This window comes from Rhineura floridana, chromosome 11 (assembly GCF_030035675.1).
Source record: "Rhineura floridana isolate rRhiFlo1 chromosome 11, rRhiFlo1.hap2, whole genome shotgun sequence".
In the NCBI taxonomy this organism is placed as follows: Eukaryota; Metazoa; Chordata; class Lepidosauria; order Squamata; family Rhineuridae; genus Rhineura; species Rhineura floridana.
The window spans coordinates 57,894,172-57,911,102 of record NC_084490.1 but is presented as its reverse complement, the minus strand read 5'-3'; the positions used below and the strand labels follow the sequence as shown (position 1 = coordinate 57,911,102).

The 16,931-nt window shown below is 44.3% G+C and overlaps 1 protein-coding gene across 2 annotated transcripts in view; it reads left to right on the top strand.

The window, feature by feature from the left end:
* Positions 1-16,855, top strand: part of TUBG1 (tubulin gamma 1) — an 18,887-nt gene extending 2,032 nt beyond the window's left edge. For both annotated transcript variants that reach the window (XM_061590243.1, XM_061590244.1), the window contains exons 3-11: positions 2,026-2,193; positions 2,408-2,476; positions 6,224-6,303; positions 7,524-7,650; positions 7,999-8,085; positions 8,990-9,139; positions 9,981-10,133; positions 11,521-11,682; positions 15,177-16,855. In XM_061590243.1, coding sequence (XP_061446227.1) covers positions 2,026-2,193; positions 2,408-2,476; positions 6,224-6,303; positions 7,524-7,650; positions 7,999-8,085; positions 8,990-9,139; positions 9,981-10,133; positions 11,521-11,682; positions 15,177-15,374 — 1,194 coding nt within the window. In that variant the 3' untranslated portion in view covers positions 15,375-16,855. The remainder of the gene's footprint in view (positions 1-2,025; positions 2,194-2,407; positions 2,477-6,223; positions 6,304-7,523; positions 7,651-7,998; positions 8,086-8,989; positions 9,140-9,980; positions 10,134-11,520; positions 11,683-15,176) is intronic.
* Positions 16,856-16,931: the final 76 nt, after the last annotated feature.

Here is a 16,931-nt window from a genome sequence, read left to right as displayed (position 1 = left end):
GATGATTGCCACAGCAAACAGGAAGAATGATTTGTTTCTGAATGAATAAAGTGATTGAGAGGAGGGAGAGGAACCTGTGAAGATCTCCCCTTTGATAACACTTAATCCTCAAAGCATCCTCTCTATCATATGCCCTATCGATTCTATTTTTGTTGTTCCACCTCTTCTTCAGTGTGTTTTCTGATTCCAACCCTGCACTTCAGAACAGCAGTCTTATCCTTGACTAAAACTTAATCCCTTTCACCAGTGTAGTCAGAATTTCTCCTTTGTTCATAGAGGAACAGTAGTTGTCTTTGAAACTATTCCCCTGAGTATACTGTGCCTATCTTTCACCCATTTTCCCATGGTAATACCTATGTGGCCTGAATTTGTCTCTCATATGCTATGTCTTAGTATCTCACTGCCTATGGTTTACAAACAGTGAACACAGTCTCTTGCTTACTCAAGTCTTGTCTGTCAATACATATGCCATACTGCAGGGCTGGGTGACCTGTTGCCCTTCAGATCCATCAGCCCTAGCCAGCATAGCCAGTGATAAGGAACCGTGGGAGCTCTAGTCCAGCAACATCTGGAGGGCTGCAGATTCCCTATCTGTGCTATTCTGGTTAACCTTGTTTCCTTTATATATACTCCTCAGTTCTTGATGGAAAGTCAACAGCACAATGGAAAGCATATACAAACATGTCTAAAGATTGCTGCCTCCCCAAATATTGTATCTATATGCATTACTTACCTCTTAACCAGTTCTGTATAATACAGAGCCCCACAGCACAGGCTGTGCTTTGTATACAAACAGTGCTGTCATCCTTAGCTGCCTTATAAACCTTGTAGCTGAATATACATTATGCGTTTGTCAACCTTGTTCCCCAATATACACCCCTCCCAGCATCTGTTGTTCATTGCCAATAAATAAACATTTATCTACCCCTGCTTTCACCTCCCCAGCATTGACCATGAATAAATACTGCTTATTTCCAAAAGATTTTCCCAAGAGCAGTCTGTATGTCCCATGATTATGCAGATACTTGCCCCAATGCCTGGCTGCCCACAGTCCTGCTTTCCTCTCCACATCTTGCATCTGTCAGCCTTCTGTGCCATTCTTCCCAACCCAAATTAAATCTTTTAAGGAAAGCAGGTGCCTGTGCTGTTGTCTGCTTTAGTGTTGACCTCAGCCTGCAAAAAAGGAGTTGAAAAACTGAAGCAAAAGCTGGCTGCATGAAGCCTAAATTGTAAGAGCACAATGTGTGAAACCATATATCATCTTTATGTGACAGGAGCCTTAACTTGTAATATCGACGGGGGTAGTTGGAGTATGCCTTGAAAGTGCTTCTTCTAGACCTAGCGTTTTCAACCTAGAAAGTCCATGTTGTTTAAAAACAAATACACCAAGTTAACTGTTGCTATGGTAAGCTAGTTCTTTTCTAGTATGGTCCAGCCCTCCAGATTTTCACAGGGACACTCAAGAGTGGCACCATGCCCCACTCTAAAGCTGATAAGCCTTTTCATGGCCTTCCCAACTCCTCCCATTATAGCTGTTCCGGGGGCCTTTGCTGCTGTTGTCATTGGAATAGGACAGTAGGGACGTGAACTCTGCTGAGAGGCAGAGTCTGTTCTTTACCTCATCCCTCTCGTCCCGTCCCCCCCAGCCCTTTTCACAAGCCAGCCTCTGGCCATGCCCCCACCCGCTGTTTGAACTTGAAGCTTGCTGTTGCAGAATTGTCAACTCTGAAATGGTGTTCGTTTTATTATGACTATATTGATGGTGCTCAAACCACTAGCTACCTTTATAACCTAAATTGTTTTTTAAAATTGCAAAGCAAAAACCAAAAATCCCACACCACCCTGAGGTGCCGGGGGATTTAATGAGACTTGGGGAGAGCTAGAGAAAACTAGTGAGGAGCATCCATGTGTGACAAACATCCTTAAAGGTACAGGTTTGCAGTGAGAACATTAGGGGAAGGGACAGAAGGTGTTCAAGGAAGTGTTGTCCTTTCTGCTCAGGATGTTTGTCTTCCCTGTTAACAGGCAGATGATGAACACTATATCCCGCGAGCTGTTCTCCTAGACCTGGAGCCACGAGTGATCCATTCCATTCTGAACTCTCCATATGCCAACCTGTACAACCCAGAAAATATATACCTATCTGAGCATGGTGGTGGGGCTGGGAACAACTGGGCTAGTGGCTTTTCACAGGTAAGAGGGCCAAGAAAGTGGGAGCCAACTTGGCTTGGTTCCTTACAGCTGGACTTGGATACCACCTTCAAAATATAACATGTCTGATAGTTGTTGTTGCCTTGAATGAAGGATATACTGTTAACGATAGTGTCATCATTTTACAATTTCCTATAGACTTAAAAAGGTCTAATATAAAATAAGTCTTTGGTATGTTTTGCCATTCTCTTTTCAGGGAGAAAAGATCCATGAAGATATATTTGACATCATAGACAGAGAAGCTGATGGCAGTGACAGCTTGGAGGTAAGAGAAGCAATAAGAAGCAAGCTGGCACAGAGGCTGAAGGGGATGTGCTGGCTTCAGGACTATCCAAAACTCCACTGCCAGGGCTGCCATTTTGCTGGCCCAGGGAGGTCTTGCTAGTCTTGGGCTATCTGTTAGAAGCAACTGTATCTTTCCTGATGGACTTCAGTCTGTGTGTTCTAGATCTTTTAGCAGGGATATACTGCTCTTGTAGATCTTTAAGGCTTTATCCTGAATGCTCATTCCAAAACAGCCCAGTAGAGTTTTTTTGTTTTGTTTTTGCTGTTCAGAAAAAAACACTTCTCAACCAAAAGCAGACAAAAATTAGTCATCCTTTCATCTGCATCACAAAATTATTTTTGTTTGCTTAAAAGAAAGAAAAATCCTGCCTTCCAAAGAGCACAGAGTGGCATACATGGTCATTACTCTCTCCCCTCCCCCAATTTTTTTAATTCTCACAACACCCTTGTGACACAGGCTAGGCTGAGAGGGAGTGACTGGTCCAAGATCACTCAGAAAGGTTTGTGGCTGAGTAGAAGTTTGAATCCTGATCCCCCTTGACTATGAGCCAAAATAGATAAGAAGCAGAGATTTGTGATGTCATGTCCCACATGCTTTTTTTTTTTTAGCTCAAAGCAGCTACTGGGATAGGTGCCAGTTAAAAACATAAGAAGAGCCTGCTGGATCAGGCCAGTGGCCCATCTAGTCCAGCATCCTGTTCTTGCAGTGGCCAACCAGTAGCCTGTGGGAAGCCTGCAAGCAGGAGCTTGGCACAAGAGCAAAACTGGAGTGGCTTTAGGAAAGAAGGTTTTAACATTTCTCCCCCCTTTTTTCCTTATCTAAATTAACCTCCCCCTCCCTCCACCTCCAACTAATATTTGCCCTTGTGGGGAAGACATAAAGACACAATGTAGGTTTCTGTATGTTTTCCCCCATTGAACAAGTAGCGGTTTTGGGGTAGGGGATGTTTTTTGAATGAGGGAAGCAGCGTAAGATAAAACATTTAAAACCTTCTCCATCACAACTGCTCCCCTGATCAGATCCCCACCCGCACAGCTGCTTTGAACTACCAAAAAAAAAAAAAAATCTTGCAGGAGATCAGGTCTCCCAGCATCTAGTTCAGCCCTAGCCGAGCCCTCTAAACACTACACCAACCTTGTATTTAACTATTTGCCTGGTTGCTATAGGTGATAAGGAATTCCATCTAGGTGAGTGAGCAGCCTAGCCATCTGTCAGGTATGCTTTGACTTGCATTCCTTCATTGAGCAGGGGGTTGGACTCGATGGCCTACGGCTCCTTCCAGCTCTACTATTATATAAATCACTCCATCCTTCCTCTGCCAACCTGCTTGGTTTCCTTGGAGGAAGTGAAGCTTCTTCCTCCCCAGTCAGTATGGAAACATAGTAGACTGGAGGGAGGGATTACTCTGGTGTGGAGGAAGACAAGTCCTTTCACAGCCAGGACAAATGCAGCAGTCTGATAGAAAAGGGATAGAGTGGCCTGTCTTTCATTTGCCAGCCCACTGTGTTTCCATTCTGGCTGCAGAAAAAAACCTTCTTCTGCAGCCAGCATAGAAATCAAGCAGGCTGGCTGATGAGGGACAGAGCAGTCAGTCCTCCTTCTGCCAGCTTGCTTGGTAGAAGGTACAGCTGTCATGCTAATAAAAATCAGATGTGTAAATTTCCTGGTCTTGTATACAAAGCTGCAGTGGCTTTCACAAACAGCTGAGTGTCATGCTTATAGGGAAGACACACTTTAAAACATTCTTAGTAACTCCGCTAGATCCCTTTTATTTTGATCCACTGGGTTACTCTTCCTATTCTGTTGGCAGCTGCAACAAGGATTGGTTTATCCTGGCAGTTAGCCTGGTAGACCTCAGTGGCAGCAGTCCTTTCTGCTGCTCCCTGCTGAGGCGTGCAGGATTTAGCTGTGCAACTGCTGCTAGGTACAAAGTCTGGCCTTGGGGATTTGAGGCTGAGCGAGCCTGTCTTTCTTTCTCTCCCTCTCTCTCTCCTGGCTCCTTGCATGTGACTGACATTAGTCAAATGAGCTACACACTTCTTTGCTTCAGAATTAAGAACAGCAGCTTATTCAGTGTACCATCAGTGGTCTGGTTAGCTTCTGGATGGGACTGTCTGTTTGGAAACCCCTTGTATGCTGCTTTGAATTCCTTAGATAAATAGTGAGATATAAGCGATTACCAAATGCCAAGCTTGAATAATCAGGTGTCTTGAAACAGGGCTGTCCAAAAATACGGTAGTGTTTTCTTCATATAGGAGATTCTGTGAGTACACAGAAATATTAGTTTATACAGGCGGGCCCCGCTTATACGGCAGGTTCTGTTCCAGACTGCCGCCGTAAAGCGGAAATCGCCGTAAAGCGGAACCCATTGATGATAATGGGGCACGTTGCGCAAAAATGACGTCAAAATGGGGCGCGACAGGAAAAAAACGCCGTAAAAGCGGAACAACCGCCTTAATGCGGGGACTTTCCCTAATTGAAAGCCGCCGCATTAGTGAAGCGCTGTAAAGCGAAGCGCTGTAAAGCGGGGCCCTACTGTAGATTAAAAGCAGATGACTTTAAAAAGCTGAGTATAGATCTATTCTATGTATATTACTGGAATTAAGGAACTGTTTATTGTGCCCATTATTATTAATTAATAATAATTAATAATAATAATGTGGGGGAGAATTGACCTGCTTGAGTCCCTAGCAACTTTATAATACTCTGGAACATGGTGTGTTATGAGATTAAAAACTTTTCTTCCTATAGTTATAGGGGAAGTTTCAGGAAGAGAGTTTTTTTAAAAAATTGTACCTTTTTCCTCCCCCCACCACCCAATTTCATAGAGCACTGCAAGGCTCCCTGGGTGGAGCCCTGATCAGAAACATTGCTATTAGGGGCAGGGGAATACACTGCCACTTTTTTAGGGCTGCCCACGTCTAACAATACTAATTTGGAAGTTCTAAGGCTGAGTTCTGGATTTAAAAAAGGTCCTCCCCTTCCCTTGATTTCCCAGTGTGATTAAAGATTTATGCACCTTGCTGTGTTTCAGGCAACACTGAGGGACATTTGGGTAGGGAGGAGGGATGTGGCAATCCTTTGGGGGCATTTGCACTGCAGGTGGTGTTAATTTTCTTAGTCTCCTTTCTTGAAGACTCAAGATGACATAAAGAATACAAAGCATACAAAATGTAAACCAAAAAGCTAAAGCAGCATTTTATCTATGCAATATTAAAACCATTCAGCCCTATTTAAAAAATTGCAAAATCAATGTCAACACAATGGACAGATCTATCATAATTAATAAAAACAGGCCATCGCATACTAACAAATGCATGGGAATAGAGGAATGTTTTTTACAATAAAATAAAGGTAGAAACAGCAAACAGGCAGCTTCCAACTAAAAGACATAGGAAACCTTCCATAGAGCTTGCTGGTTCAAAATTGCATTTTTTCCATTGCCCCAAATCAGGACTGAAAAAGTTACACAAGGATAATACGCAAAGCAGTTTGGCAGCAACACTGCTTGGACTCTCCATAAAAAGTAAATGACCAGAGAATGGCAGTTCAAAGAAATGGGCTAGTGCAGCCGTCCCCAGCCTGCTGGAGTAAAGATTGTGGCTTGGGTGTTTTTTAGCTATGCCTTTGGCTTAGTGGTTGTAATGTGCATTGAATGGGCCTCCCACAGGAGGATGGCTGCAATATGCATGCACATACTTTGTCATACATTATTCTTCCCTCCAGGGTTTTGTGCTGTGCCATTCTATCGCAGGTGGGACTGGCTCTGGTTTGGGCTCTTACCTCCTGGAGAGATTGAATGACAGGTGAGTGATGGTACTAAATATACATACATGCACCCATAAGCATGCCACTTGGGGAGTGGTAGGTGATGAATCCAGTCAGGCTACTTTGGAGAGTCAGGGGACTGGCAGATGAGTAAGACACCCAGCTGAGTCAGACTAAGGTCTGCCCCACCCAGACACCAGCTTGGGCAAGCCTTGCAGTTGGTGGAGTTGTGACTTGAAACAGGAAATAGACTGAAACCAGTCTGTCACATCAGGCAAGGAATGTTCTTTAGTTTTTGCTAAAGCAGATTGAGTTTATTTTGCATGGACATGCAGCGATTTGCAAATAATATCCTCACAAAATTTCCAGAAATTGTGAGGAAAGGGAAGAAACCTTTGGTGACAATCTGAATATGTGAAGCTTTTACTTGAGTGCTAATACCAAGCATGGTTATTATTCTTTGGGCTTGAAAATAACACACTAAATAAATACTCCTTGAGTGTGATTGTTTTTCATTATGAAGCTGCTTGAGAGCTGCACTTCCTCTGTTTTTGCCAAAAAAAAGTTGGGTTATGTTTTCCCCACACAGTTGTAGTACTTCTAAAAACTGAAGGGATGGAAAAAAACCTGGTGAAAAACTGAAAGGGTGACAGCCCACCCCCCTAGTGAAAGTTGAAGTGTTCTGCTACCTCTGTTAGGTTGATTCCTCTCACCCATCATAGTATGTTGTTCCCTGTCTGAATAGAAGGAGCTTTCACAGTAATGAACCTTCGCAGTAAGTCAGTCCAGTTTTCCATTCTACTTGTTTCATAACTCAGTGATATGAGAAATGTCTCCTTTCCTGAAGTGAGGATGAGGAGGGAGAATTTCATGTCCTACTGAGCAGGGTACGCTCCCCTGTTAAGCAGGTGTGTGGAGGTTTATTTCTCCCCTCCCCACAGTTTCTTTCAGAAGGCACCTGATCTTCACTGGCTCCCCACACACTTTAAATATATAAAGTGGGCATGCACACAAACATGCACAGAGTCTGTCTCCTGTGCCAAATGCCATAACCCTTGGAACCATGTGATGCTCTTATCTGCAGCATCAGATTATGCCTCAGACCAGTGGCACATCCAATCTCTTAAAATGGTTACTGGGCAGTCTTGGGCATCCTGGCACCATAAGCACAGAAATTAGTATCTGAAAAGGGCACAGAAGTATGAGGCATTCCTCAGTACTGAAACACTGAGCAGGTGACTAGCTTCCTCCCTAACAGGTACCCCAAGAAGCTGGTGCAGACATACTCGGTCTTCCCCAACCAGGACGAGATGAGCGATGTGGTGGTACAGCCGTACAACTCTCTCCTGACACTCAAGCGGCTGACACAAAATGCTGACTGTGTGGTAAGAGAGGCTGATTAGGGAATACCAATCCTTCCCTCCATTCCCTATAATAGATTTGAGGGGGATATTGCTGTATGCTGAAATACGTAGGGAGATGGACAATGGAACTATTTCTTTAGAGACTTTTTTTAGATTTCTTTGGTCATATAGCAACATGATTAGAACTGGTGTATTGTAGGTTGTTTCTCAAGGTCCCCTGTCTACCTCCACATTGAAGATGCAGCCAAGAGTAGTTGAAGAAATGGGAAGGTGGGGGCAGAGTCAGACGATGGCACACCCATTAGCTGGACTGAGGGATGCTCTGCCGCCCCACACATGATCATACTTCACTTCTTAACATTTTAATAGGTGGTCCTAGACAACACAGCTCTGAATCGGATTGCCACTGACAGACTGCATATCCAGAACCCCACCTTTTCCCAAATTAACCAACTGGTGAGTAAGCAGGGATGTTGTGAAGAGATTGTGCTGCCCCCAAGCATCTGAAGAAAGAAAGGTTGGGGTTCAGGTGATGACAGAGATGCAGAGTGGGGCGTTTGAAGCCTGCTGTTGACCATGCCTTTCGGCTTATATGCTTTTTTAAAAATATTGAAATTGTACACCATTAAAGAAAAAACATTTATGAAAAGCAGTAAATAATGTTTTAAAATGAAAAAGTGTGGAATGATCTTGACCCAGATGTCATTTCCCCCTGCCCTCTATTCACTTGCTAGAAATATGCAAATACCTTTCTTTAAATGTCAAAGTTGAGCCTTTCTAGTTTGCTAGCTATTGATTTTTCCCACTTTCTGTGCAGCTTTGAGTATAACTTGGGTGTTTTTATTGGCTTGTGTTAGGCTGTGTGTACTTAAGTTAAGAGTGCTAATTATCTATGGCACTTTTCGGTTTGCTTTACCGTTGCCATCCATACAACAAACCTGTAAGGTAGACCATTAACAGCCCTCTTCTAGACATAGGGGCTGAATGGGAAAATGACATACCTGGAGTCATGCAGAGAGCTCTGTAAGTGGTCAGAGAACTGACCCTCGTTCTCACTTGTCCAAACCCTGCACTATCCATTATGGTTCACAGAAAGTGCTACTGACTACCCATTGTTTGCATTTTATTTTCTACACTTGAAGTATTTGGAATAAATGCTTAGCTCCTGAGCATCCTCCTCTGACTAAGCTTGGAGGCTTTGTGGGCCACGTCTTCCAGGATTCTAAGAGGAAGTGAGAGATGAGATACTGGAAAATAGATATGTGCTATTTTCCTGGAACCCCTGTAAACATTACTCTTCTTTGGTGTCTCCTACAGGATGTGGGTCTCACTATAACTTTTTGTCTTGTTTCCTTGCTAGGTCTCTACCATCATGTCTGCCAGCACCACCACTTTGCGCTACCCAGGCTACATGAATAATGACTTGATTGGACTGATTGCCTCTCTCATTCCCACTCCCAGACTGCACTTCCTGATCACAGGCTATACACCTCTCACCACAGACCAGTCTGTAAGTGCTTTTCCGCCTCTGATCCTAAGTCAGGGTCTGGGAAGTCTTGTGGTCCATTACTGGCTCTCAACCTTTGCACCCTTGTTATATATACTCAACTGGTCTGAGAACAGACAGACTTTAGGTCTTCTGGCATCTGGTTTAGTGGTCAGCCGTGGCACCTCAAAGGAAATACACAGTCAGAATTTGTCTTGTCTGTGTTTGTAATGATAGTGTTAGAGGCCCACGGGTGTGCAGCAACAAAAGCAAGGGTAATTCCTAAAGCAGACCACTTCAATGTTCCCAGCCTGCTAAACACAGTTGTCTTATCCCCTTTTCATCCTTCTCCCACAAGCAACAGGAAAAGATGCGGAAGGGCAGATCACAAAGGCTGACAATTCAGAAGAGGGTATCAAATGCATGGCGTTTGTAACTTTAGTGTGTGAGAGCTCTCTTGTAGATTGACTGCTTAATTTTTTTCTTTATCCTGACTTATGAATATGGGATTTGCCCTAGCAAAGCTAGGCAGTCTGTATTTCTGTGTTTCTCCCAGTCACTGTACTTATTATTTAGAGAAACCAGAATGGCCCAAGAAGGTAACGTTGCTTTTCCAAATCTCACAAAAGAGATATTGTGCAAGGGGTGTATGTTTCATTAAGCTACAATATTTTCCTTCTGAATCACTGGGAACCAGGGGCTGCTCTTGGCTATAATGCATCAGAACAGCTTCCTGGAGAGGCTTTCCTGAAATGGAGAATCCTTCCAAGCTCTGGGAGCAATTCTTTATCTTTGTGCGAAGCATGAAAGTTTAATTTCCTTTAACAATTAGATGTCCATGCTTCCCTGTCCTCATTTCCCACAGGTGGCCAGTGTGCGCAAAACTACAGTCCTTGATGTGATGCGACGACTACTGCAGCCCAAGAACGTCATGGTGTCCATGGGGCGTGACCGACAGACGAACCATTGCTATATTGCCATCCTTAACATCATCCAGGGAGAGGTGGATCCCACCCAGGTCAGTGACTGAAGAAAGATCAGCCAAATGGCATTGACATATCATAGAATCATAGAATAGTAGAGTTGGAAGGGGCCTATAAGGCCATCAAGTCCAACCCCCTGCGCAATGCAGGAATCCAAATCAAAGCATTCCTAACAGATGGCTGTCCAGCTCCCTCTTGAAGGCCTCCAGTGTTGGAGAGCCCACTACCTCTCTAGGTAATTGGTTCCATTGTTGTATGGCTGTAACAGTTAGGGCGTTTTTCCTGATGTCCAGTCAAAATCTGGCTTCCTGCAACTTGAACCCATTATTCCGTGTCCTGCACTCTGGGACGATCGACAAGAGATCCTGGCCCTCCTCTATGTGACAACCTTTCATGTACTTGAAGAATGCTATCATATCTCCCCTCAGTCTTCTCTTCTCCAGGCTAAACATGCCCAGTTCTTTCAGTCTCTCCTCATAGGGCTTGGTTTCCAGTCCCCTGATCATCCTTGTTGCCCTCCTCTGAACCTGTTCCATTTTGTCTGCATCCTTCTTGAAGTGTGGAGACCAGAACTGGACACAGTACTCAAGATGAGGCCTAACCAGTGCTGGATAGAGGGGAACTAATATTTCACGCAATTTGGAAACTATACTTCTGTTAATGCAGCCTAATATAGCATTTGCCTTTTTTGCAGCCACATCACACTGTTGACTCATGGGACACACCAGCAAGACTTTCACATACCAGTGAACTGGTGTAGGTGGGATCTGCGGGGTCGTACACATATATACACACATACATATATAACTATCTAATATTTTCATAAGCCGTCACGCATGGGGTGGGACAGCAGGCAAGTGAGGTGAGGGAAGCAAGGATGGCAAGCAGGGCTGGGCAAGAGGGCAAATGGGTGTGCAGGGGGCGAACAGGCGGCGGAGGTGAGTGAGCGGGTGGCAGCAACAACGCAGGAGGCAGGTAAGTGGTTGAGAAGGGGCGGTGGCAGCAGCAGCCTGGGCCGGTGGGAGGCCAGTAAGCTCCCTAAATGTGGTGGTAGCGAGTGCCTGGGGGGCTGTTTTGGGAGAGGTGTGTGTGTGTGTTTAGGAGTCTGGGGGGAGGCTTTGAGAGTCTGTGTGTGTTTGGGAGTCCCTGGCTAGCGAGCGGGGGGGGCAGAGCTCTCCTGTGTGTGGTGTGGGTCATTGCTCATGATAGCAGTATCAAAGCAATCTAATAACTGTGTCGCCACACTTCAGTAGGCACATTGTGGTGCCTGTGAATGCTGCAAATGCCTACCACAACTCAAAATACAGTGTCCTCCTTGTCTTTGTGTGAACCTCTCTTCCTAGCCATCTTGTTTAAGAAGGCCCTCAGTTTTAATAGCTGTATTCGCACACACACAAACACAAATAATCTGCCTTCCTTCAGGTCCATAAGAGTCTGCAACGGATCCGGGAGAGGAAATTGGCCAACTTCATTCCTTGGGGCCCAGCCAGCATCCAAGTCGCACTTTCTAGGAAGTCTCCATACTTGCCGTCAGCACACCGTGTCAGTGGTCTGATGATGGCTAATCACACCAACATCTCCTCGGTGAGTTTGGGTGCAAACGTAGAACAATCTTTCTTTTTTATACTGAAGGGATTGTTGACTTCAAAAGTAAGAAATACCATTCTGGCATGTCGCTTATTTCCATCTACTCCCTCTGCTAGTGTTCCAAGTGATTGCAGTCCAGGAATTGGTTATAAACTGGATTCAGTTGCCCTTAAGGCTTTTGCTGCTGATATAATTAAGAAATGCAAGGGCTGAAAGATGAAGACTGTCTGAAAGTAATCTATAATGTTTTTTCCCCTCTTGTTTCTGTAGAGGCCTTTAGTAGAGGTTGGGTGAATGGCAATGGTTTGTTGAGGGAAGAGCGTTGCCATCACTGATTCCGTATGGGGTAAGGGAGAAAGCTATGGCAAGGGAGGGTGGATAATCTGGGGAAGAGTGTTCAGACAGCTACACATGCTGTTCCCCTGTCAGGTCCCTGCCTCCGCTGGAGTTCCAACTTTGCCTATTAGCAGCCCATTAGTTCTACAAGTGTTGCTTTTTTAACACCAAGTCAACAAATGGTAAAACATGAGCTATTCTGGGCTTGATCCTGCTTGGGCATGCTGACCTAGCATGTATCACAGCTATCTTGTTAAGGAAGGAGGGGAGGGATTACTTTCCCAGTTGTGCCCATCGGTTTTCAGGGTGTAGTGCCAGCCTTGGCAGGAGGGGACTTGGTGTTGATTATTCTGTCTCCTTTCCCTTGTCCAGCATATCAAACCTCTCCACCCGGCACGAGAGTTTTAAAGCAGGATTGGGGTTTTGTTTGGTGCCACCGCATTACCCTACAGTTGCCCTGCCTGAGCTGGGCTTGTCTCAGTTGATGTCTGGTCTGGTCTAAAATACCGTGTAGGGTGCAGGCTTGATGTGGTGCTTTGCTTGAGAAATGCTTGAATACTAGTTGCTGGAAACTGCAGGAGGGGATATTACTGTTGTGCTCAGGTCCTGCTTGCTGGCTTCCTACAGGCATCTGGTTGGCCACTTTGAGATCAGGATCTCTGGAATGGGGAAATGGTCTGAGAAATAGACACGATTACTCCCAAGCACCCTGTTCCTTAATCATCACTCATGTAGTTCCTTGATTTTCTAAGAAACTGGCAATGAAATGGTTGGGTTGACAGCTGGATTGACAACTTACAGGAAGGTTTAAGATGTATCCAACAAAAACACAGGTTGGAACTCATATTAGAGCCTACTCAGTGGTGGTGGCGGCAGTGAAGAAATCCTTCCTCACTACCATTGCACATGTAAAATGTTGGCCAGCAGAGCTCTTTGAAGCACTGAGAGGCCTAGGTACATTATTTCAATTCGGACCAACCTTGATGCAAAATCGGAGATCAAAATTGCTGTGACACCATCTGATCATGTTGCTTTGGATACAGTTTAGCTACTTCTCCCTGAAGATGTGGACAGGCTACTTACAAGTTGAGACATACCACACATATACTTGACCCTTCCTGGCTAATAGAGTAAAAGGAAAGGATAATTTCTGCACTGCTGGAAGAGGCGGTGATGAGATTTCATGCAAACTTGAATCTTTGTAAAAACAATTTGCCCTTTATGAAATCTACCCTATTTGGGCACAGTGTTCAAACAGTGGGATCTCAACTTCAGATGTTCCTGTACAAAATCAAATACCTGTATCCACTCCATTCTAGCTTCCAGTCTGGTTTTGGAACTGAAACTGCCTTGATTGCCTATCTGTGCAATGGATGGGTGAAATGAGTTTTTGGTACTATCAGTCATGGTTTCCTTCAGGGCTACCTGAAAGGACACTGCACTGCACTAGTTATACTCTGGTAGGTTGGCCCCAGAAGGTGGTGCTGGACAACAGCTGTTCTAGCCTGTGACCTTCAGACTGTGGAGTATCTCAAGGTTCTGTCTTGTTTCCTATGCTTTTCAGCATCTACATGAAACTGCTGGGTGAGGTTCCCTGGAGGTTGGGCTGGTGATCTAAGTATACAGGTGGCATCTGGGTCTACCTCTCATTTTGAACATCACATATCATGGAGGCAGTGGAGAGGACAAATGTACATCAGTATTGACTATTTAGGAGTGGATGCAGGACAATAGAGAAATTTGAATCCAAATAAGATAGGTGCAGTTGACTAGGAGTTCTGGTGATCCAGAAGAAGTTATATAGCCTGCTGTCTGGAAGATCAGGTGCACACTAGTGTGACATTTTCCTTGGATATTCAAGTGGCAGTGACAGTAGCAGTACTGAGCTTTGGCCTTTTACCAGCTTTGGCTGTCTTGTCAGCTGTGACCTTTTTGGAAGAAGACAGACCTGTCCTCTTTTATCCACACTAATTACTTCCGGACCAGTTACTGCAATGCCCTTTATGTGGGGCTGCTTTTTAAAGCCAGTACAGAAACTTCAGTCTAAAATGTGGCACACAGGTTGCTATCTGGGACTCAAAAACTGGAAGATTTTACTCTGATCTTACATCATTGCATTGGTTGCTATGAATTCACAGGCTCAACTTCAAAGTTCTGGCCTTTAAAATGTAGCCCTTAAAGCTGTAATTGGCATGAAACCAGGGGTTGTATCCAGTGTTAATCATAGATGACCAGTTGAAATACTGGACATGACTTGCTTGGGTAGATTAATGAATGGACATTTAAATGAATAGACTAACTTGGGTATACTGATTTCAATGGGTCTACTCTTGAGCTGGATACAACCTCAGGGGCTATCTGTTCCCACATGAGCCTGCCTATCAGTTAAGATTGGCATCTGAGTCTGTTCTCGATTCCGTCCTTACATGAGATTAGATAGGACAGCCCTTTTTCAGCGGTGGTGCCACAATTAAAAAAAATACCACAGGAAGATCTGTCAGCACCTTTTTACTTTTCTAAATGGTTTTATTCTGTCTTTTGTCCCAATGGCTTAGTCATCAGGAACAGAGCAATAGAAAATACAGTAAAACACTTAAGAATAGAGCTTAAAAATGGGAGTTGGCTGAGATAATTTTTGCTTTTAGACATTTGTTACAGACTTTGTTTTGAGTACTTCTGGATTTTTATCCTGTCAAACTTGCTGTTTTCATTCTGCCACTGTCTTTTTGATTTTAACATTTTTGTTTTGTGTTTTTGTCCTTGGAAGCCACTTTGTAGTGTTTACAACAGAAAAATCAGGGGAAAGAATAGTGGTTTGTATACCATCCGCTAACCAAATCTTTCAGAACAGAAGCCTTGTTCTCCAGGCTGTGCACTTTTGGGCACCGAGACCAGCCAGCTTTTGAGTGTAGTCACTTTGGCTGGACAAGCCCTGTCTCCATTTCTATGATCTTTTGCAAAGAATTCCAGTTGCTCATCCCAGGAAGTTTCTATCTCGCTGGATAACTGTTGACTGGACAAAGACTACTCCAGTCCTCTGCAGCATTTTTGTCATGGTGAAAGGTGCCACCCATAGCTCACCCATGTCACTCTGCTCCCTTTTGTTTGTTCCCCTTCCCCATTTTTTTCTGAGCTGTTTTCCTCTTTTTGCCTAGCTCTTCGAACGTACCTGCCATCAATATGACAAACTACGTAAACGTGAAGCCTTCCTGGAGCAGTTCCGCAAGGAAGACATATTCAAGGAGAACTTTGATGAGCTTGATGACTCCCGCAAGATTGTCCAGGAGCTAATAGATGAATACCATGCTGCCACTCGGCCTGACTACATCTCTTGGGGCACGCAAGAGCAGTGAGTGGCTTTGTAAGCTGCCTATCTACAGCCTGGCATCTCTTCCTCCTGGAATGATGGAGATTCTACAAAGTACACTGGCCCCTTTCTGTGACCCATGGCGGGGGGGGGGGGGGGAGGCAACTCACAGGTGCCTGAACAAGGGAAGGAATTCTTTGTGCTATTTTAGCCCTAATACTAGGATCCTCCATCACTTGTTGAGCTGCAACCTAATGCCCCCATTATTGGGCCTGAATGCCTCCTGTCCCCTTAAGGAACCTGGCTCTGTATCTAGCATTTCTCTTTAGAGCAGGTCTGGTTAGCGGCACTATGATACCCTATTTTCCTGCTTGTTCCTTTTAAAGTTCTTAATATACTTGTTCCTCTACTAAGCTATTTTCTTGTTGTACGTGTATTTAGTTAAATATATTCCGTTGCAGATGGAATAAGCACTATTGTGGTTAATGAAGAGAGATGCCTGTAACCTTTTTAAAGTGAACTCAAAACCTGTTTCTGTGTAAAATATTAAGGCATTCTTTATTGTTCTCAGTTGCTATGGGCAGTAATTGTGCTGCAGGTACACACTGGGATCTTGTGAGGAGATACTAGACTAATAAGCAGGGCTGAGCCTCTACCATGGGATTCAGCTTTTTTTCAGTGGAGACGTTCACACTGATAAAGGGAAGAGTACATGGCACCTGAGAGACAGGACCATGGGAGGCCAGTAACAGATGACAACAGAAATTATCCTTGTTTCTAAAGCGGCTGGACTAAAAAACATTTGGCAGTGGTTTTCACCCCTTTTTCATTTGGTTAGTAACGGAATGGATTTTGTGTGATGGAATGGAATGGATTTTGTGTGATGGATTGATTGTGTGATTGATTTTGGTTTGTGGAAAGAAAGACTGTATAGAGAATGAAGAAAATGCCCTATGGCAAAAGGATGGATTTAAATATTAAGAGCAGGTGGAAGGGATTAAGGAGTGCCTACTTTTGGTGGGAAGGAATCTCTTTTCCTGGTATATACTTTAGTGTTTCATAGAGAAGCAGGGGTTGCCAATCTTTTTGGGCCCCTGAGAAGCAGCTGCATATGCACTACAAGCACACATTTATACTCTCTCCCCTCCAGTTAAGCATGAAAAAAAAATCTACCTTTTCTCAAGCCTAATTTTTTGGCGTGTGTGGAAGTACTGATCTTCTTGGAGATTATGAGTGAGAACAGAATAACTTGCTTTTTGCAAGTCTTTATTTCAGCAGGGAGCTGAGATGCTGGCTGGTGGGGAAGGCCATTTCAGACATGTGTGCCTGTGCGTGCCACATTAACAACCCATGGTTTAATTTCTAGGTAGGATAAGGTTCAGGCTTGCAAGGAGAGCAATACCACTATCCCATAAGCCTTTCCTAATTCTGTGCGGGAGGGTCAGGCTCCATGCACTTGCTTAGCAGGTAAGTGAGCCATTCTACATGTACTTGGAATATAATAAAGCTGTTTCTTACTGGCTACAAGGCCTTGACACAATTTGTGGACCTCAAAGAAAACAATTATTTACCAAAGTGGTTGTAATGTGGGTTCTGTCACCAC